The 22,050-nt window shown below is 49.4% G+C and overlaps 1 protein-coding gene across 1 annotated transcript; it reads left to right on the top strand.

Annotated features, from left to right (window-relative positions):
* The first annotated feature begins 19,092 nt into the window (after positions 1-19,092).
* Positions 19,093-20,540, top strand: LOC115308014. The gene has a single exon (XM_029965081.1). The coding sequence runs from the start codon at positions 19,254-19,256 to the stop codon at positions 20,538-20,540; it is 1,287 nt and encodes a 428-aa protein (XP_029820941.1). The 5' UTR covers positions 19,093-19,253.
* Positions 20,541-22,050: the final 1,510 nt, after the last annotated feature.

Here is a 22,050-nt window from a genome sequence, read left to right as displayed (position 1 = left end):
CATCTTTGGGCCCCAGAACCCAAACCCAGCGTGTGCCCTGACTGTGTGCATCGATCTGCTGCTGGTGCCCATGCAGCCCCCTGAGAGATGGGCTGTACCCCGAGGCAGATACCTGCAGGACAGGGCGCTTGGCCACAGGATGGGCCAGGCCCTCCAAGGCTGCTGAGAGATGCTCAGGGCTTTTGGGGACAGTTCTACCCTCTGTTTACTTTCCCACTGAGCAGTATCTTGCCACACGCTGACAGGTGAAGTTTCGTGCAGGGACTATTTGCATTCCACCTGTTGCTCCATGCTGCTGCTCAGGCTTTGCCAACAAAGTGGATAGCCAAGCACACAAACGCTTCTCTTGTTTCCTTCACATGCAGAACGTACAGCTGCTGCTGTGCTTCATACACGTGTCTGTACTCAGACATACACACACCATTTGCCCCATTATTTAAGTGCTAAAAAGCACAAGTTCAGTGTTTCTGAAGGCAACGCCCTCAGCTCCACTCAGCCACCCCCCAGACTGTGTATAGATGTGTACATACATACGTGCATGTGTTTCCTCAGACCGGATAATTTAATCTCCTTAAATTCATATTATATAATGTGAGCGTATGTGGGTGTTTCACATGAGGCTTCAGCAAGCTGCTGCTTTGTGCCAGATTAAAATGAATCACAAGGAGTTGATTGAGCCTCTGCAGATGAATGGAAATTCAGGTGGGTGCAAAGGGTCATCAGTAACCTTCCACAAGGTTAAGGGGAGGGAGGCAGCAGGTTGGACTCGGTGCACGCAGTTCTTTTGCCTGCCTTGAGCCTCCTGATAATGAGGTTTGGAGCCGGGGAGAGGAGTAAGAAAATAGTCAAGTTTCCTAAGTTCTGAGGAAGCAGCTTCTCTGTGTTTTGCTGCCCTGTCCGCAGGGACCCCATCTCCCTGCCACATCCCCTGGGACACATAAACTCACATTTACTGTCTTTGCTGATTTCTGCACTAAGAGAACACAAAGACTTGACTTATAAAAGATTTTTTTGAAGCTGAACAGTCCAAGGCAGTGCCTGGTGGTACTGGGACTGGGAGAAGGAGAGAGACAGGGCGCTGCTTCAGGCAGGTCTCTTAAAATTAGCTTTGCAACCTGCCCCAAATGCCTTCAACTCCCACCATGTCCAGATGAAATGTGGGACGTGGATGGGGCCATAGCTCAGTTCCCTGGGGTGTTTCATGAGAAGTAAGCCTGCCTGTCTCCCTCAGACATACACACACCTGCCGTGGATTTCCTGGTGTCGACTGTACAAAATAAAAGCCAGTGAAAAACCCCCATGCCCCATGTCTCTCTTGCACCAGGCACACTAAGTTATCTCTCCAAACGCCTTTCTACACTGAGCAGAGCCTGAGGTTCAAGGTTTTTCCCTCCTTGAAAGGCACATTCCTTTAAATACCTAATTTTTGGTACATCTGAACCCCTGAAGGAGACCAAGGAACAGGAGCAGGGCTCACTTTCCCATCCATCCATCCTCCATGGCTCCTGCAGCCACCACTGAGAAAAAGCAGCTCAGATCAACCCTTTGCCTGTGTCCTCTGGACGCCTGCCTTGCTATCCCAGCTGGCATGGGCAGATAGTTTCGAGTTTCTACCTAGATAACAGCCTTTTAGGGGGTGCTTGGGGGGATGACATCGAACAAAATTCCTGGGTGTCTATGTGCTGAGTACACAGATTACTTCCCAGCAACTTGGTGAGAACATCGGCCCTGGCCCTGGCCAATTCCCATCGGGAGGCCTGGGGATCGGTGCTTTTATTGCTCACTTTGGCTCTAAGCCACTGGGAGATTTATTTGTGTGATTAACCATAAGCACGTTAATAGTCCTTTTGAAAGCAAAGGCACACCTCCTGTGATTTCCATCAACCGCGCTTGGCTGCTTCGCTGGATCAGGGGTGGCTCAACCCCCCCAGCCTGACAAGTGTAATGTTTAGTGGGTGGGGTGTGTACCAGGAACACTGCACCTTTGGCCACTCCTTGAGGGAAGTCTTGCTGGAGGTGTTCAGATATCCCAGGGACGGGAGGCGTTCTTCATGCAGGGGAGTTGTACTATATACTGTGCCTCCTCCTGCTTTACTTGCCCCAGCCAGGTACGAAAAGCTGGGGCTACAGAGGCAGAGCAGGAGGGGCTGTTGTACCCACCTGCAGCTCCTACCTTGCTAAGAAGGAGTTTTCCCTCGTAGATAAACCTTTATATCAATGTATGGGCTTAAAGTGAGGGAGCCCCACTAACCCTTGAGCTGCTGAGCTGCCACCTTAGAAATCCACATGTCCAAGCAATCAGTTTTCATTACACCCCAGATCCTAAAATGCCAAATCCTCACTCCTCTCAGGGGGCAAGGCAAGAGGAGTTTCCTGCCATCTGTGACCCCACAACCATGGCACAGTACATGGGAGTAGAGAACAAAGTGGGATCAGCTCAAAGTATTTTATTGCAAATGAGAATGAATCCCTGTGCTCTTTCTCTGCTTCCGTGATGGGAGCAAAATACAAGCACTTCAAATTGGCATATTTTTTCTTTTACTTTCAGTGAGTTGTAGTCAATGGAGCTCAGCCTGCCTTAATTTCCACTTCTTTTCTCATCTCAAGTGCTCACCAGATCCCTGTTTCAGTGCTGTCTGTTTTTGCATTAAACGCTTCGGACTAGCCAGTTACCTGCGGGCAGGAGCAGCAGCACTTGGGCTCTCAGCTGGGGTAGACTGCTTTCCAGGGCACTGAGCTGATTGAAACCAGATGAGCCCTCATGCCTGTTTTATTGCCTTCAGTTAATTTTATAACTCTCTATAATATTTTGTTTTTCAGGACAGTATAAACTAACAGAGGACAAACAAGTGGTAACAGCCATTCACTTGCACGTTACGAATCAGCAGCAATCTAGCAGGAGCAGTATGATGGTGAAGGACAGAGCATCACTATCCCCACTGAAGACACTTGTGCATGAGCAGAGGCAAGGAGAAACAAAACTGCTGGGCAGTCATTTCCCCTTGTTTTTTCCCTAACCTGCCTGTAACGTAAGTTTTCATTGCATTTACCTCCAATATAAGGCACTACTCGTCTGGATTTAGATCCAATGGCCACACGGGCTGACCACATGATAGCCAGCCATGCTGGAATCCCAGCCCCTCTGCAGCCATGCATGTTGCCACTTCCCTTATCCAAGGGGGTAAGTGAGGCTGCACGAGGCAAAGTGACCAGCACAGGGTCACCCTTAGGGTCACCTCTGTTCAGGAGCGGAACTCGCTGGTTCTTGTCTCCCGGCCAGTGCTGCGAATCCTACGGGGAAAGTTTCCTAGTGAAAAAATAAACTCTTCCCACTTGGAATTTAAAAACAAAAACCATGGAAACATTTCTCTCCATCATAACGTTTTGCAAAAAGTTATTTTAACAAATTTAAATTTGGGGCTTGACTTGACCGTCCAGTGCCCTTTGAAATAGTTGAATCCAGGCCATCGCCGCAACTGTGTCAGGCCTCGAGCTCTGGTTCGCCTGACATCCCACCAGCACCTGAGAGATTAAAGCCCCCCCTCCTCAGCTGAGAGGTGGTCAGCCTCCTCTGTGTACCTGCACACATTGGAGTGGCTGTGCAGCATGCAGTAGTTTGGTTTGCTCCCCCATGTTTCATGGGCCCCTTGCAAATAGTTTGCATGCTCAGGGATGCTACAGACAGGTTGAAACCACTGCCATCTCCAGCCTGCCACCTTGGTGGCGCCACCAGAGAATGTCCCATGTGCCTCTGCCCAGCAAAATCTTCCTAAAAGGCAGTGACTACAGCTCAAACAAACTCTGGGCTGTCCCTGTATGGCCCTACCTGTGCATGACCTGGCACAAACCCTCTCCTCTCCGTGCTTGTGGTGCATGGTCTATTTATTTCCTTAGGAAAAAATAGGCTCTCACGGTGTCATTCTTTCCAGCCACTTTCCACATAGCATCACATTTCTCAGTGACTTTCAGATGGTGATTGAGAAGAAAGGGCCAGTCAATGTGCATGTGTCCATCTTGCCCTGTGTGCCTAGTTGTGAGAGGGTATAGGAGTCAGAGAGAAAAAATGGGATTTGTACCCTGTGTTGAAAAGCAAGAAGAATAGGTACAGCTGGCAGGGCAGAGGGGTTTGATCTTAAGGACCTGGATGGGCTGCTAAGGGACTGGGAATTGAATCTGCTTTTGCAAGGTTGCCTCTGGTTTTATTTTACACTGACCCCAGGAAGGAAGGGGCTGTGCTGGAGCTGAGTCTGCAGCCCCCCGGTGAGGCTGGCTTGGGGTGGCTCAGCAGGTTTCCATCCAGCTCTGCAGGCCCCATTCAGCAAAGCCCTTAAGCTTGTCCTGATAGTTAAATTTGTACTTAAGGACTTTTCTGAATAGGAGCCTTTCCTTTCATGGTAACAGGTGCTGTAGGTAACAAATAGGAGAATGGAGGGGCCAGTGATAGAGAGGAGGAAAGGACAGAGGACATTTTACGTTTATGTCTCAAGAAACCTAAAATATGATGACCCTTGTTTCTGCACTTTTCTTCTCCGTTGCCAGACATAGCACACTCGTGAGCCCCATGTCCACCCTGGCCAGTGTTTCACCCAGTGCCTGGTCCTTGTTTCACCCAACCCTGCCTAGGACATGTGCCCACATAGCCTGCAGGCTTTCCAGGTATGTCTGTCACTTGGGGCTGTCTCCATGACTCTTCACTGGCCTACCCTCTCTTGCCCACTTCTCCCACCAGAGGGGCAGAGTTTCAGAGCCATTTTGCAATAAGGTAAAGTCCACAAAGCAGCAGAGAATTGGCCTCAAAAACCCCAGAGAAGGGGGTTTGATGGAATGCCCCCATGGCTTAGGTGTCTCACCAGCACCTCCTTCAGGTTCCTGCGAAAGGACTCATCCTCTCCATCAGTCTGCTGAATCCTGACAGCCCTCACAGGAGACCTACTCTGAAACAGCATGGACGAGCAGCAGAGCCCTATGTTCAGGGTAGGAGAATGTGTCCTTGCTGGACTGCTCTGGAGTTGTACTGATGACCCAGCATCCACAAGGAAGCCAGCAGGAGATGTGAGCTCTCAGTGCGGCTCCAGATCATGCCAATACAAAAGGACACATTAAGAACAAAGAGTGTCTGGATTAATATTTATATTCTGTCAAAGGAACAGAAATGTCTTTTGGCTGGAATCAGTGTATGGAAGATATTTTCATTTAAAAAATTGAATCCTTTACTGAATCACTGCATTTCCCCTTTTCATTATGCTAGGGTTTTATTTATTAACAGGTTGTTTTGGGTGGGGTTTTTTTAACAGAGTATATTTTTTTTAAACATTGGTATTTATTTCCCTTTTTTAATCTGTTGGTCAGGTGAGTAGTTCCCTGAGAAGAGTTGACCCTAGAGGCAACACCAGCCCTTCCCAGTTTCTGGCACATCCCTTGCAAGCATCAAGGAGACAGTGGCAACCTGAGGAACACAGCAGAGAGTCTCCTGCCTAAGAGGGAATGAGAAAGCATGTAAATTCAAGCATGAAGAAGGCACCAAAACACAGGAGCTGACTGGGGAAATTTATTGCTTCTGTAATATCTCATCTGTGCTGTTGTACTTCTTTGGCTCTGGTGTTGTAATTAAAGCTGTGACTGCTGCTATCATAGCACAAAGCAGCTTTTACACCAGTAATACTATTTTTGCACCATAGAGGACTAACATTATCGATGTCAGGCACATCTGTCCAAACAGAACTGAGCCAATGCTCTAACTTTGTCTGCTGTAAGCGCAGGTAAACCACTGTGTCCCCACCACAAAGTATGGGAGAGGCTGAACCGGTGGGTGCATGGCAGCCCCCAGGAGTTTCCCCAGCAGGGTTAGCTTTGTTAAGAAGTGTTGAAAGGACCAAGGACAGAAAATCAGTGCTGAAAGTTTAGTACTGAAGTTAGCAGGTTTGTTGCTCACCCAGCACTGAGCCCCAAGCTCCACTTCTTGTTGGATAAAAGTCAGACTTAGGAAGAACCATGGCCACACAGCAGATGGGAGGCAGAGGGCAACTTGAACCAGGATGTGCTGGTTGATCTGGCTCCTCAAAGGCATCCGGCTCCTCTGGGTTTGTGGTAGGTTCAGGCTCAGGGCACAAGAGAGAGAGGGACTCTGACCACGCAGGTCTTGACAGTGCTTGTCTCCACGCTCTCTCCTGCATGTGCACAGGTGTGCAAGAGCCAGCACAGTCCCATGTGGACATTAGCCTGTCCCATCCCCTACTAGATGAAAGTTTCTTCCTGGTGCCTATTAAATCAGATCATCATTGACCTTAACTCTGACCTAATAGGGCCTACATCTGTCAAGGAGCAAGAAGTAATCCCATAGAATCCTCAGCTTCCTACTTAAGAGCAGAGGCTAGTTATCCTTTTGCCTTCTGCCCCAAGAGCTCGCTAAGATGGGGATCGATGCACTAATTACTTCTTTGGAGACTCAAGGAATGAATACCTAAATTAGCTCAGCTCTGTAGTCCTGCACCTATTCAGCAGCAGCTTTTCCCTCCCTTTCCAAAGAGAGCAACCTGGCCCCAGCAGGGACTCATGTTCCCGCTCCCAGTGAGACATCTTGCTCCCTGCTTCATGACCCACTACCAAGAATAACCATGTAGCAGGATGGTTCCTCTTCCCCTCACCCACCACTAGTACCGTGCCCAAAGCAGCAGAGAAAGAACCCTGGGCCCAGCTCATTACATCCCATAGAGTTATAGATGTGGGGGTGGGACACAGCCTTCACTACATAAGCCCTTCTCCCAGCAAGCCCCCCAGCAAGAGTCACTGCGGTTCATTTTGCATTATTCTGGATTCTTCCCATGGTAGGAAGTGGCCCAATGACTGCTGTCTTTTGGCAGCTTCATCATCTGGCCAACTCGAAGGGGATGGGATGGACTTTGTCTTAAATCTGTCACTAATGTTGAAAAATTGTAGTCAGACAACTCAGTCATGCCACTAAAGAAGGAATAAATTCTCTGCTCATCTACCTCTACCTCTATGGACTTCAGTGAAATTGCACCAGGGGAAAACCCACTCCCTTTGCCCCACCCCTCCCAGTTGCTGAGGGTATCCAGTGTCCCCATTCCCACCCTGTGCCCATAAGTGGGAACGGCTCCCCCACCTGCCACTGAAACCTGAGCACTGAAACCTTTCCTGCAGAAAGCATATTAGGTGGAAATTGCCTCCAGAACTGCACTGACGGCACGAGCTGATGCTCGCCCAGTTCTCCGAGTCATTCTGGATCGGCATCAGGCACGCTAGAGCTGCACCTGCAGCCCTGGGGATCAGGGAAAGCGGCTGGCTGCCGAGGTCTGGGTACACGGCTCTCCGCCCCCTCCTCCTCCTCCTCCTCCTCCTCCTCCTCCTCCTCCGCGATGCCGCCTGCGCTCACACCGTGTGCGGGACACGCTCTCTGCCGGGAGCGCCCGGCCCTGCAGCATCCCCGCACCGCGGGCTCTGCGGGGAGCGGCCGCAGCCCGGCCCCGGTGGGTGCATGTCCCCGCCTCTGCTCGGTATGGGGCAGGGGGACGAATCACGCCGTATGCGGAGCTGCTCAGCGTTTCGCAGCCGCGGAGCAAGCCTGCGTGCCGGATTTGTGGAGGGGACTCCCTTTTAGTAGGCAGAGGCACCAGAGGGTTTGTGGGTGGGAAGGTGTCTCCAAACACAGCCTCAGCCATCACCAGTTTAGTCTTGCAGTAGGGGTGTTTCTGCAATATGGAAAACTATCACCATGGCTCCCCCCTCTCCAAAAGAGCATTTGACAGCCAAGGAAGCAGTCACTACCGATTCTGCAAGTGGCACTCATCCCACAAACAGCCTCTCAAGATGCTCCAGGGACCCTGCGCATGAGCATAGCCAACGCTTCCATGATGCAGCCACCCCTGCAGCCACCCTGGCCGTGTCAGCCAGGCTCTGTAGCAGTTTGACAGACGTGGGGAAGGATGAAGACGGCCTTCTCCACTTGAAATTAAAGGCTACAGGAGCAGGCAAGAGAACTAGCAGCCCCCTCTGCCAGGGCTGAACAAGGTGACTAGAGCTGGCATCAGGTGGCAAATGTCCATGGAACTTCAGAGCATCTTGGTTTGTATGAAGGAGGAATCATCCTCACCTCACTGTGGACCACAGGGTCTCACCACCACAGGACACATGGAGGCCAAGTCTGCTCACGGATGGAGCCAGTAGATTCCCTGGGGTCTGTAGGACACAGTCAAAACCTGCAGCTCAGCTGCAGTGCTGGGGAGCAAGGGATGGGATAGAGGCCTGATCAGGGACAGTAATACCAGCTACTGGACCACACCGAAACCAGCTCCTCACTTGAAAGATGGTGTTCCCCAACCTGGCCAAAACCATGCTGGGCTTGCAAGGTGGGGCTGGCTGGCTGCACACAGAGCTGCAGAGCAGTCAGGCCCCATGTCTGTGTCTGCAAGGAAGCTCATCTCCTTTATCAGTGCTGGTGTTGGCCCAACCTTGCCAGTGCCTGGGTCTTGAGAGCTATCAGCCTCACCATCCTGAGGGTGTGCCTGATGCAGGTCCTTGCAGAGATAACCCGGCTCTGCGTCAGCGGGTGTTCCTGAAGCCAGTGCTCCCAAGCGCCACAATATGCCCTGTTTCCTGGGGACAGCCCTTGGACCAGCAGAGAGATCCATCCTTAGGGAGATGGGAAGGAGAATGGTACAGCAGTGGGGCTGGCCAAGTCTTGCTGTGAGCTGCTTCAATAGAAAATCAATCACTCATGCTCCACTTAAAGGTCTGTGATTTAATCCTGGGGGGACCAACAATGGGGGATCCAAGATAAACAACATCTGTGCATTCACAAATAGGAAATGGAGTTGCTTTCATGTCCTGAGCCTGTTGATTAACTGGGTTGTTGTTTGGCTTGGCTCTGGATGCTCAGTGACTCGGAAAGAAGGTAACTAAAAGGGATCGTTTGGTTACACTCCCTAAATTTGAGTATCTTTAAATAGTGTGTGGGTTTGCATTTTGCCTGCAGAAGACTGATGGGAAAAGGTAGCAGAAGAGTGAAGATGGCTATCAGAAAGGAACCTGTGTTTAGTCTGCTTGTGCCAGATGGGAATGGAAAGTTTGCTCCCCTGCCAAGTGTTTAAAAGAGGAAATAGGATGTGATATTCTGCCTCCCACTCCTTTCTCTCCCCTGAAACCAGCCCACTGCTCTACTTCCATTTGTTGTAAAAAGGAAAAAAAAAAAAAAAGCAACTTGGCCCATGTAAAGCCTTGGAGACAGTTAGAGACACACCTTGTTCCTTTTTAATGTGTTTATTATGTGGAGACGGATGGAACAGTATATTTTTATATGCAGCTGGGTCCAGCACTGCACAGCACCTGTCTTTCAGTCGCTCTTATTCATCCGTGTCAGAGAAACAAGACTGCAAAGCCCCCGAACCACCCTCTCCTGTCATCTCCTTATCTCTAGCAAGGAGGAGGTGAACCTCTACCACAGCTCAAGATTCATGTCAGACACCTTGGCTGACAAACCTACCCGTGAGATGGACCAAAACTTCTTGCCTGAAAAACCCATGCGTTCCCCTGGTTAGTAAATCCAGGTCTGCCCTGAAATGTGACTGCCAGGGAACTTGTGGAGGTGGGGGAGGCTGAAATCCTGTGGAGCTGGGGCTGGATTAAGGCACTGCTTTAGGGAGTCCCAGGGGTTAACTGAACATTGCCCTCTTGGCATGAGTGCTGTAGCAGCCTTGGTGATGTGGTGCATCAGTAGACCCTCAGGTTAATTGTGGAAGTATCTCATGGATGTGGATGATGTTGCTAACGGAATAACAAAGCAGCTTTGGTCCAGGGCCTCCTGTCCAGCCCCTGCTTGGAGCCAAGCTGACCTGCAAAGTTGAGCAGGTAACTGAGGGCTGGTCCAGGTGAGGTATGAACAGAGATCATTTCCAGATCAGAGATCCCACCACCTCCCCAGGCACCAGATCCACGGCCTCACTATCCCCATTGTAAAAATTTCTCTTTCTCTCTATCCAGAACTTCCCTCACTGCAACTTGCATCTGTTGCCTCCTGCTGTGTGCACCCAAGAAGAGTCTGGCCCCACCTTCTCCCCAACACCCTGTATCTACCGGATAACAGTAGCTAGATCCCTTGCTTTGTTTCTTCCTCTCCAGATGGGACCAACCCACATCCAAGTAACTTAAAACAGTGTCCTAATTGCAAGAATATCCATCCAGCTGGTCTCAAGCACAGGCATTTCAGCAGTGTCCTACAGCTGTAACTTCTGAAGGATTGCTTTGATCGCTTATTTCCCCAGATAATTGAAGAACACTTGTATGAATGTTTTCATAGAGGTGAATGGCCTCCTGTGCACCCAGAAAGGAAGCTGTGACTGAGCAGAGCAGCCCCATGTGTTACAGTGGAACCATCAGGAGAAAAGCAAGCATGACTTTTATCGCATCATCCCATACAGTCTCCAGGCCACCCCACAAATACACCTGCCTTGTTCACAAAGCCACGGGGCACTGGATCTGGGCACGGTCCCCACCACTGGAAAAGCTCCTGAGGGGGAGAGGGAACAAAGTCCAGTGCCTGCTTGGCTGGAGAAGCTGTAGCCACTGGACACTGACCACAGGCATCTTCAGCCTGACAAGGATACAGCTCCTCAGAAGGGAGATAGGGCACCCTGCTGCAAGGTGGAGGGCTGAGCGTGGTGGATGGAGTGGAGGCAGGAGGGCAGGCAGAGGGCTGGTGCAGCCCAGTCCCCTGCCTGCCCCTGCCTTGCGTGGGAAGCCTCCAGGCAGCTACTTCACTCTGAAGAACCGGAGATTTAATGAGCAATTTCGGGAACGCTCTCAGCTTTCCTGCAAAGCTCTTTGCTGTCTCCGACACTAATTACTAAATGTTTCCGAAGCCGCTGTCTGTGTGAAACAAGGCCCTTTGTTGCTGCGACGCTGCTGTGGGCAGTAGGGTGATACTCGAAGGGTGTCTGCTCTGCCAAGAGGGAGCGTGGATGCTATTCCTATCTTTTTCTCATGGAGAAAGAAAGAATAAGGCCTCTCTGTCACTCTGATGAGAGAGGTGCTGACACTTGCCTTGCCAGGCAGCAGGGTGCCCTGCCTCTGCTCTGAGAGGGTACAAGGTTCCCCAGTGTGGGGTGCAAGGGAAGGTGGAAGAAATAGGCCTGCCCAGGACATGTGTGAGGACCTGCCTCTGAAAGGCAGGAAATCCAGATGGAAACTGGTGAGACCAGTTTAGTAGAGACAGGATCCCAGGAGAGGAAGGGAGAAGGAAAGACAGGGAGGGGGAGAAATAAATGCAAGCTGGCTGGGACCTGCCTGGCAAGAAATGAGAGCCGTGGAGTTAGGACACGGCTGGGTTCACATGGGGACAGTTGTGGGAGAGATGCTTGGCTAGTGCTGGCCTTTTCTGCAAAAGAGGTGCCATGAGAAAGGCCACCCAAAGGTCAGCCCGACCCCTACAAGTGTCTGCCCCCAGCACAGGCAGGCAGGAGGCAGGCTGTACCCATGCCTGCCAAAGGGCCAACCAGCTTCCCATCCCTTCTCCCTTTCCTTGTCTGTAAGAGTCAGGGAGAAGTGCTTAAAGGCACCAGGGCAGTGTGAAGCCCTGCTGTGCAAGAGCTGGTTTTTCTCAACAAGGCCTCCTAGATCACAGCCCTCTGGAAGCTGCTGGATGATCACGACCTCCTGACAGAGGGCAACCTGGCAGCGTCTCGTTCTCCAGCTGCACACAGCTCTCAGGTACAGAAAAGTAAAACCTTTTCAGTTGGTCTGGGCTCTTGGTTAAGGAGAGCTCACAAACAAGCAATTTGAGAAGCTGTGTTGGGAACACAAAGCAGTGGCAGCCGAGTAAGAGCAACGTGCATCTGGGCAAGTGGGGGGCCGAGCGCATCCCTGCTGCAGGGCTGCAGCCGGCTCCACTTAGGCAGGGAGAGATTTAGCCCTAAGAGTCTTAGTGACGCATCTTGGGAGACTTAGGCTGAGCCTGGCTTGCAGAGACGTGACCCGTGCTGCATTTCCCGTGGTCACCTGCCAGTCTGCATTATGTGAGCTGTCACCCACTCCCAGACACCACACGTGAGCGCGGTGGCACAGGGGCTTGGAAGACAAGGAGGAGGGCAACCAGCCCAACTCCTTACCCTGCCCAGCCTTGCACCTGCACCAAGGCTGCTGAAACGGGACATAGGACCAGTCCCAAAGGACAAAATCCACTGCTTATAGCTGGTGGGGTACCAGCACCCGGTTTCCTATTGCTTTAACTGGAAAGAGAGGATGCTCAGGGACCCTGCATCTCTCGGTCATCAACAGGAGAGTCCTTCCTGCTGCCTTGGGGGGAGGTCAGCATTTAGGATGAGGAAAAGCCAGGACTGTGGTTGCTGAATGCTGGCTCCTGTTTGACCCATACTTGTAAGAACTGCAGTATGAGTCACTGCAAACAAGTAGGAAAAACCAAGGCACAATTTAATGACATTGTTTATTATAATCCCATCCATGCACGTATTTTCATAGCTGGGGAAAATGAGAAAAGGAAAGTAAATGTCTTATTTTAACTTGCAGAAAGTCAGCCCTAGGGCTGGCAGCAGCACTGGGAGAAAGCAGCAACCTGGTGGTTTTCGCTACGAGGACTGGCACGTACAGAGTCCACCCACCCCTAGAGCTGACCTGACTTTCGTGATCACGTTCAGCTGAGTTGAAAGTTGAAACAAGGCCAGCTGTAATCCCCAAGAAACCAGGCCACTCTCAGGACTCAGGACAATCAGGTCCCATTAAAAAGCATCTGCCAGACTGATGTCCTGAGGGTTTCGTTACCTTGCTTAGCTAGAAGTCATCGGTGAGGGCTGATCTGTGGCCTGAGGAAGGAGATCAAAAGCTGCTGTGTGGCAGCATTGTCACAGGTCAGTTTCAGGTGCAGCAATGCTCGTTTTCTAAATTTCTTGCTTCCCAAATGCAATGGGACGGTGCCTTTGGCAGGTAGTGTGCTCAGCTTCTCCCCTGAAAGACATGGAAACTAAGGAAAAGAAATCTGACAGTCTTGGAAGTGACAGATGAAGTGCTTGAAGTACTCAGTGCATGACAGGGCACAGCTAATAAGCAGAAAAGAGGACACCACGGAAATGCCTGCTGTTGTTTGCTTCTTTCTTCAGCATCCATTTGTCTTTTGACTATTGCAAAGTCTCGGAGCCACAGTTAGGAATGAACTTGTTGCAGAGTTCCCAGATCTAATTGAGCTCTCTTGAAACGAAACCATTTATAACAACCTTTTGCAAGGATGAAACATGATGTACTCTGCTCTGGTACAGCTGAGAATATGCTGTCCTGGGGCCTGATGAGCCCTGCTTGCAGCACACAGTGACTAGGCAGCAACCCAGAGACCAGCTCCTTGCTCCAGCAGGTGAACTGCTAAGCAGCTCGAACCCAATCCCATTGAAATCAATAGGAATTTTAAGATCCCTTAAGCAGGAGTCCTGGGATGCAGAAGTTGGGTCTGGCTGTGGGGAATACTGTTAGTAGAGAGGAACCACAGCAGGCTGTTAGGAAGAAAATGTTTTTATTTCCAATATATATGACTTTCCAAAGGTAGTGAGATCCCTGGCCCAGTCCCTAACTGGAGTGCATCTAGTGGGACTTTTGTTTTCTTTTTTTAATCAATGAGGCACATTATCTGCCCTGCCTCTTGGCAGGCAGGACAAAAATGCTCACATTACAGTGGTGGAAGCATAGAAGTCCAGATCCAGACATTGGATCACGTTCTAGTCCTCTTGCTCGTCCTCTCTCCTGAACAGCTAGATCTGGGTGGCAGCTGAGGATTTCTTCATGTATTTTTGGAAGACAACTCTCCTAGCTGTCTAGAAATCATACACTTGCCTTTCTTCCTGTCTGGGGCAAAAGCACATGATGCCAAAGTCACGAGGTGACCCTGCATGACACTTGGGCATCTTTGGCTAATATAGGAATAGAGCTCGGGGGCATAGTACGACCAATCCTTTACTCACTAAAAAAAGGTTGGTTAGGACTAAAAGAGAATGCTTGCAAGTGTCATCTGAAGTCAGTAGACAGTCACAGCAGTGCTGCAGACGCAGGGCTAAAACCAAGGACAAAGAAGTCCTGGCTGGCTTAAGTTTTCTTTCAGGGAAGTTTTTTCATTTTGCTGAGAAAACCAAACTACCAGAAACGCTCACTTCAGACTGACCTAAAATGAACCCAGTTGACCTTTCTGATTTGATTAATAGGAGGAAGAATTTCTTATTTGTGCAGTTTTACTAACAAGCCATCAAGGAAAAGGCTTGAACTGTGGATGAGCCATGTCGGGAGCCTCCTGGAGAAGGGAAAATGTCCCAGCCGGACTTGAAGCGCTGCAGCAGCATGAGCTCAGTGGTGCTCCTGAAGATTCACTGAGGTGCTTGCTTATCCTGCCACCCAAGCCCTGCATGTTGCAGTTGGAAGGCACCCCTTCTGGCTTAGGGGTGCTGCCAAGAGTGGCTGCATTATCAAAAAAGTTCTCATTGCAGCAGGCTTTACAAGAAAGAGTCAGCCTGGGGCATTGGGAGTGGGGATGGAAAGAAGAAAGACTTGCAGCATTCTTTTATTAATGAAGTTATTTTAAAATGTTAAAAAGTTTCTAACATAAAAAAGGCCACTAGGTAGGATTGGCCAAAACCAACATGACAATGTAACAGGAACCCATCCGCCTTGTTTTATGGCCTCCTGCCCTCCACTCTGAGCAGACAAAGCCCAACAACCAGCCTCATGTCCAAAGAGGTCACAATTTGCAGAGCAAAGGGATTTGGCAGAAAATGTGTTGCAGAGTAACTTTGTAGAACAGGAACTTTTTAATTTAGGGGATGGAGGGGAAGGGATGTTATAAAATAAGAACTTTCATGACTCTAATCTGCATACATCTAAACCCAAACCTGGCTTTACCCAAAGGCTGGAGGTGTCAGGTATCACCTGACACGAGCTTACGTTGCTGATGGCTGTTCCTCTCCTCTGACACAGATATTTTTTATGTTTTAGCTGGCCAAAGGAGCCCAGAGAGCTGGGGTGAGCGACCTGCTGGGGATGTTCTGGTCCTTCGCCACGCAGGGAAGGGGCAGAGCCGGCGGCGGTGCGGAGAGCCCGTGCCGCGGTGTTTTGCTGACAGCAAGGGGGGTATTGGGCCGCTTTTCCCTTCCGCATCCCGGGCGGAGCTCCGGGCAGCCGCCGGCGGAGCCTGGACCCGCACCGCCCCCGGGGCTGCGCGGGGCTCCCGGCGGCTCTGCTCCCGGCCTCTTTCCGGCCACACGGTGGAGCGGAGACGCACCCCCCGGGCCGTCAGTCCGCGTCGGCTCGTGTCGGTGTGTCGGAGGGGTGCGCGGGTGGAACGGAGGGGTGGGCGCAGCAGCCCCGTGCCGGGAGGGGGGTCTGCAGAGTTTCCTTGCCCGCCCCTCGTCTCAAGGTTTCGGGTGGGAGAGGAGGGTCTCTCCTAGCCAGCTTCTGCGCCCCAGGGCTGCTCCCGCGCCATGTCGGAGCAAAGCCCCTCCGTGGGCAGCACACCTCACACTTGAAGGGTGTGCCCCGATGGGTCTTGGCGATGGGTGGAAGTTCACTTCCACCACACAGCTGGAAGTGCTGAGCTCTGTGGGGCCTTGGACACTCACTGGCCAGAGGTAAATCACAGAACCATAGAATGGTTTGTGTTGGAAGGAACCTTAAAGATCTCCTGGTTCCAAACTCCTGCCATGGGCAGGGACACCTTCCACTAGATCAGGTTGCTCTAAGCCCCATCCAACCTGGCCTTGAACACTTCCAGTGATGGAGTATCCATAACTTATCTGGGCAACCTGTTCCAGTGCCTCACCACCCTCTGAGTAAAGAACTCCTTCCTAACACCTAATCTAAATCTCTCCTCTTTTAATTTAAAACTGTTTCCCCTTGTTCTATTACTATCTGCTCATGTGAAAACTAGTTCTCCTTCTTTTATATAATCCCCCTTTAATTACTGGAAGGTGCTCTAAGGTCTCCCCGGAGTCATCTCTTCCCCAGGTTGAACAACTCCAGCTCTCTCAGCCTGTCCTCGTAGAACAGGTGCTCCAACCCTCTGATCACCTCTGTGGTGGCCCAGCTGTGTAGCTGGTCCCCATGAAATAGTGGATTTAATGGCAAAAGGAGACCCTGCGGGGCAAGAGTACACCTTTTATACTTTGGTTTGGCTCCTGGGGATGAAAGGTATTCTGTGAAGCTAAAATATTAAAGCTACCCTGGATTATTCATTAAGCATCAATTATCATCATCACATTTACTGTCAGATGTTTCAACGTTGCTATTCTGCTTTAGGAAGGAACATATTTTTAGGCTGGTTTCCTAAGGAAAGGTGTTCTTGGGGTCAGTTGCACAGTCTGCTTGTCTACCTGTCCTCAGAGATTTGGTGAGGATATTTCGGCCAAAGTTTACGGCAGGCTGGAAGTCTCCAAAATATTACATTGTTGCAGATTAATTAGCAAAGGGGATGGTGGGGTTGTACCCCAGACCCAGCTCGTGCTGTGGGTGCAGGAAAGGCAAGCCCCTGATGGGGTGGGCGTGGATGGTCCTGGCTTGCAGGAGAAGCTTCAGGCATGGCAGCATTGCCACCAACACTGGGAAGTTCAGCCATAGGACACAACACCATGGGAGACTGGGTTTCCCTAACTCTGCTGCCCACTGAAATAATTTACATAAATACCTGTCAGGTATGAACTGGCTTCTTATTCCACGTTCTTTCTACTCCTTCTGCTTCCCCTTGTTTGTATTTTTATAGCATTACAGAGTTGGAACAAGCTTTGGTTTAACAATAAAGGCAGCCTCATCTGCAAAACAGGATGTTCCAAAATAAGATCTAATTTTCCTTTGTGAGAACCTAAGGCAAAAGTAAATTGATATCCACTTTAAAGGTAAACACAAACAAGGACTTATTATTTATCATTAAAACATCTTAAAAAGGCTCTAGAGCCCTAAAAGCAAAAGTTTGATGCTGTATAAAAGAATTATGTTTCTGAGATGTATCAGTTCAATAATTAAAACAGCATCTATGAAATATAAATGTAAGATATTAATAAATTAAATTAAATTAAAGCCACAGAAAGCCAATTATCTTGTAAAATATCTCTGATAGCTAAACTAATGAGATGTAGAAAGATTAATTTATATCCCCATTTTAGGAGGTGATTATAAATTGCTGTAATGCCACATCCAGTTACTAGGTTGTTATTGAAACTTGTGAAATACATTTGGAAAGGTTTTTAAATATTCAGAATGAAGTAGAAATTAGAAAGGAGTTAGAAATAATTAAAAATTAGCTGTCTTGTCACATTGCAGCTTTAATCCTATTACCTCTTCTAGTTTACAAAGCTTCAGATGTCTTTCAAAGCATTGATCTGTGGGGATGGTGGGGTTTATGAGCAGGGATTTATGTGTTTTAATAACTGCAGGACTCCAAATATTTCTCCTCATTTCACTTATTTGAGGGATTCTTTCTATGCAGAATTATCACCCTTGCTGCCAGCTCTGCCTGATGGTTTTCTTTGGCCATAGGGTAGGTCAAACCATCACCCATGGTCCCATAGAGCCCCCAAAGACCCACTGCTCCCCTTTCAGCTCCTGGTGAAAATGCTGAGGAGCATCAGTGATGGTCTTTTTGGTCAGGGCAAAGCACAAGGCCTTCGCTCCTCAATTCCTATGGCTGTTGTAGCAAAGCACAGGGCTCTTGTGGCACACAGAAGGATGATGGTGCAATGCATGCCTAGAGCCCACAAACTTTGGTCTTGCCATTGCCAGAGGCTGGCCACGAGGTTGGCCAAAAAACCAAAAGGCTGAGGTTTGGGAACCAAACCCCTGGGGTGCACAAGGTTGGCCACCTTGTTTTGGTTGGGACTTGCCTCATTTTTTGCAAGACGTACCATTTTTGCGAGAGCTTTGTAGCTGTAACAGCAATTGCCAAACAACTCAGGGACCTCACCCATCTGCACTCAGGTTCTGCTTCACCCAGTCCACGGGGTGCTGAAGGACCTCCAGCAGCACGGCTTGGCTGTATTTTTGCAGTACAGGAGATAAAACGCAGGCAGGGGAGGGTGGTGGGGCCTTGAACCCCCTGGCACAGGGTGATACCGGCAACCCCGGCGCTGTGAACTACTCCCCCAAGGGCAGCTGCTGCATCAACAGAGAAACACGGCCTTGGAGCTGGGAAACACCACTCATGGGCAGCCAGGAGGGTGAGGAGCAGTTCTGCCAGGTGTGCACGGCTCTGCCTGGAGGATCAGTGTGGATGTAACCGGCTCTGGGGACCGAGGAGCACAGTGAAGGGAGCCTTAAAGACGGGGTACAGAGAGCCCCCAGGGGGGCTCTAGCAGAGGAAGAAGCAGAATCCCACCGCCACAACCACCCTGGAGAAGCAGACAGAGGGGTGCCATCAGCAGCTGCTGGAGGTGAAGGACCAGGTCACAACGCCTGCGGCCATCCTCGGGCATCGGAGGGGTGAGCATAAACGGGGGAACAGCATAGCAGCTAAGGGAGGGGGTGGGCTTGATACTGATACGGGATTATTTTCCCCTTTTATCTCCTTTATCCCTAATAGTCTAGATAATATCATCCAGCATTGTAAGTGGATTGATTAGCACTCTTTGATCAGGCTGTTAAGACTCTGAAGTAGTCAAACAGCAGATTCTCCCATGTAAGGCGTGTTTCTCTGGCCCACATAAAGGCACAAGCTGTGGTGCACAGAACTAGTGGAGAAGGCAGCAGCCCTCCTGGGAGCCCTTATGGCATTTTTGTGAGCAGCACTTCTGGGACAGCCTTTTTTGGGTGCCATCCTGTGGCAGTCAGGGACAACCAGCAACAACACTACACTGTGTCCACATACCCTCAAGTGTCGTGCTGAAAGCATAGCACCCAGTTTTGGGACCAACACAGGTAGCCCTTTAAAGACTTGTTGAAAATACTGAAGTGGGAAATCCAGCAGGTTTGAAAGCCTTCTTCCTTTTGCCTAGAGAGAACAAATGCTCAAAGAATGCCTCTAAGCATCCATGGACAGAGGAATGAAAGCCCTCTGCCTTGCCTGGGAGAAGAGCTAAATTAGAAATCCCTGCTTGGGAGATTTCTTCATTGAGAAAACCTTCTGGAGGGAAGAATTACACTAGAAAAACAACAGAGGAGCAAGTCCAAATTTGGGTGAGCCTCTGCTATCTTCTCTCAGCCTGCTTGAGTTGTAATTTGTAATCAGACCTTTCTGTAAAGTCAAAAATACCTTTAGAGGAGACAAAAAGATGTCAGAGCTGGCAAATTGGGTTGTTCAGTGGGGACCAAACCCCTGGGGTCCAAACTCTTGCAAAAGTATCCAGCAGGCTAACCTAGAGTTTGCCAAATTAAAAGAGATGGCCAAGACTAAGCTCTTCTCCCGAAAATCCTTAAAATGTGCAGGAGCGTGGGCTGTGTGGTTAGTTGCCAAAAGTTTAGCTGAAGAAAAACAGGCAGCCCAGGTAGAAATTCAGAAGCTAAGGGAGGAAAACAAGACACTGAAAGCAGAAATAAAGGCTCAGAGACTTAAACTAGAGGAGGGTATAACTCGAGAAGAAGCTGTGGCTGTGGAGCAAGTGCGAAGTGTTCTCCAGTATCAAGAGGTGTGTGAACAAAAAAAGGCCATTTTGAATGAAAATCAGGCATTGAAGGAAAAGCTAGCCATCAGTACAAAAGCTGTAGAGGAGGTGCAAGGAACGATCCGATTGCTGGTGCAAAAAATACAGATCCTAAAAGAGAAGAGTACAGACCACCGGGCCTGCGAGGTCAAGATGGAAAAGTTAAAAGCAGCGTTAGAGGCGAAGCATGTCACAGCCATGGCCCTTAAAAAAACACCCTACCAAAAAGATGATGAGCTCTGGGATGGAAAAAGATGGGTTAATCCAGATGGCAGCCCCTCTGTAGAGGAGCGTAAGCCTGAGAGCCCACAGTCTCTAGTTTTTGAGATGCCAGAAAGGTTTAAAGCAAACCCCCTTTTGCTGAGCAGTGCTCCGGTGGCTGTGAAAAGGGAAAGGGAAAGCGAGGGAAATGTGCAGCCACGGGCAGAACAAGTTATTACAGAGGGAACAACCACTGCTGACCTGGCTCCTCGCCGGTTCAAACCTGGGAGCACCCAGGGAAGGAGACAGCAGTTGGCAAGGAGTGTCTGGGCAAGGGAGGACAGAGCGGTGTCTAGGGGAAGGGGCAGCAGAGGAAAGGAAAACTCCAGGGAGATGGGGGACCCAGAGGTGCTGCAGACCACTGCTTCTGCTGGTGCGACCTCCCAGATCCCCTTCTCGGGAAAAGGGAGGAAAGGAAGGTGGCAGGGCAGGAGACAGTGGCAGTGTGGTGCAGCTCCCCGATTTGTGGTACAAAATACCATGGCCAGGAGGGAGTTAAGCACCATGCGAGTGGACATATGGAGGCAGCTTCGGAACCACGGGGAGGACATGGCCCGCTGGGATAACGCTCCCACCAGAGTTTTGTTGGATCGCCTGCTGGAGATCAGCGGGAGGAGAGAGGGAAGCGAGCCAGGACCCCTGCCCTCTCCATCATAGCCTAGGACAGACAGTCCCCCTCTTCCCCGGGCTCGTGGTCAGACCAACACCGGACCACTGGGGAAGGCTCCCATGTGGGGAGCAATGGGGGATCAGAAGCAGAGCCCTCGAGGTATCATCCCCATCACACACAAAGCTGGGGCACCAGCTGCAAGCTGCAGCTGCTGCAAACTGAGAAGGCTCCTCTGATGGAGGAAACGCAGGGGGAGTGAAGCATTAAGGGGTTTTTGGTTTGCTTATTTTTACAGAAGAAACACAGAGGGAGAAGTTGACTTTTCCAGCAAGAGCAGTCAGGGCTGCAGTGAGCAGAGACTGCTTTAGCTCTGTCACAGCCATCCTGGCACCTGCTTCGCTGCACAGAGTCCAGGCAGAGATACCAAATGCTGCTCAGGCCAAGTTAGCAGAAGCTGTTTTGGGAAAAAAGAAGGCTTTAAGGACTGATAAAACACTGACATAGTTCAGGCTGTGATACCAGCTGGGCTGCAGCGTTTGTGAGCAATGATGTCCAGCAGCAGGACTGAGAATGAACTCTAAGTATGAAGGGCTGTGCAAGGAAGGTTACAGGAGTCCCAAGCATGGTATAAACTCTGAGGGTGAAGCAAGGAGAAAAGAATAACATCTTCTTTCTGAGTCTCCTGTAGGCAATCCAGAAGGGTTTGGACTTATAAAAACAAAAACTCCCCCCATTTTAAAAAATAATGCCTGCCTAATGTCAGAGGTAAAGAAATCAAGAGGTACAGGCAGAGCAAATTCAAGAAGTGCCAACACAAATGAAGCAGTTCATGTTTAGCATTAGTATTGTTAAATTCAGTAGTGTGTTTTCACGTAGCATGTGGAAGTACATGCAGCAAAGAAATTTAGGAGTGCTATAAAAAAAAAAAGGAAAAAAGGATTGAAACAGAGTAATGCAAACTAAGTGCTACCAATGCATAAAAGGTTAGAATCTGGAAAAATGGCAGATTTTGTATGTACCTATAAAGGTTTGAGGGGAGGGTAACTAATGATAAAATATTCTAATTAACTTGGGACAGAGTTCACTCTGCAAAGCAAAAAGTTAAGCCTCTGATGCGCAATTATAGTTGATGTGTTAACACCACCTTTTTTTTTAGAGTGAAGAAAAGATGAAGTAAAAAAAAAGAATTAAAAAAGACATACATGGTATATACATTATTGTAGTAGTTTTAAAATTAAAATATACAGTTCTTCTGTTACAGAAATGAGATGGAACCAACTGAAACAATTACAATGGAGAATTGGTGAGCAGCTGTTTAAGAACATAAGCTAGTAAATTGTATAAAAATATGTGAAGAGGCAGTTTATTAGATCCTTAATATCATCAAAAAGGTCTATGGGTGTAAATGATCCACCTTGGTTAACTAAGATAACTATTCATAACAATCTTTGCTGTTTTGTCTTCCATAGGTAGAGCAGAAGAATAGGTAACAATTCCAAATTCTGGATATTATTAATTGTATGTTGCTTAGTGCTTTCTTTCCTTTATTAGTGCTTG

Source organism: Manacus vitellinus, unplaced genomic scaffold (assembly GCF_001715985.3).
Source record: "Manacus vitellinus isolate BGI_N305 unplaced genomic scaffold, ASM171598v3 scaffold_8_pilon, whole genome shotgun sequence".
NCBI lineage: Eukaryota > Metazoa > Chordata > Aves > Passeriformes > Pipridae > Manacus > Manacus vitellinus.
Note: the sequence above shows the minus strand (reverse complement) of the source record. Positions and strands in the feature narration are given on the sequence as shown.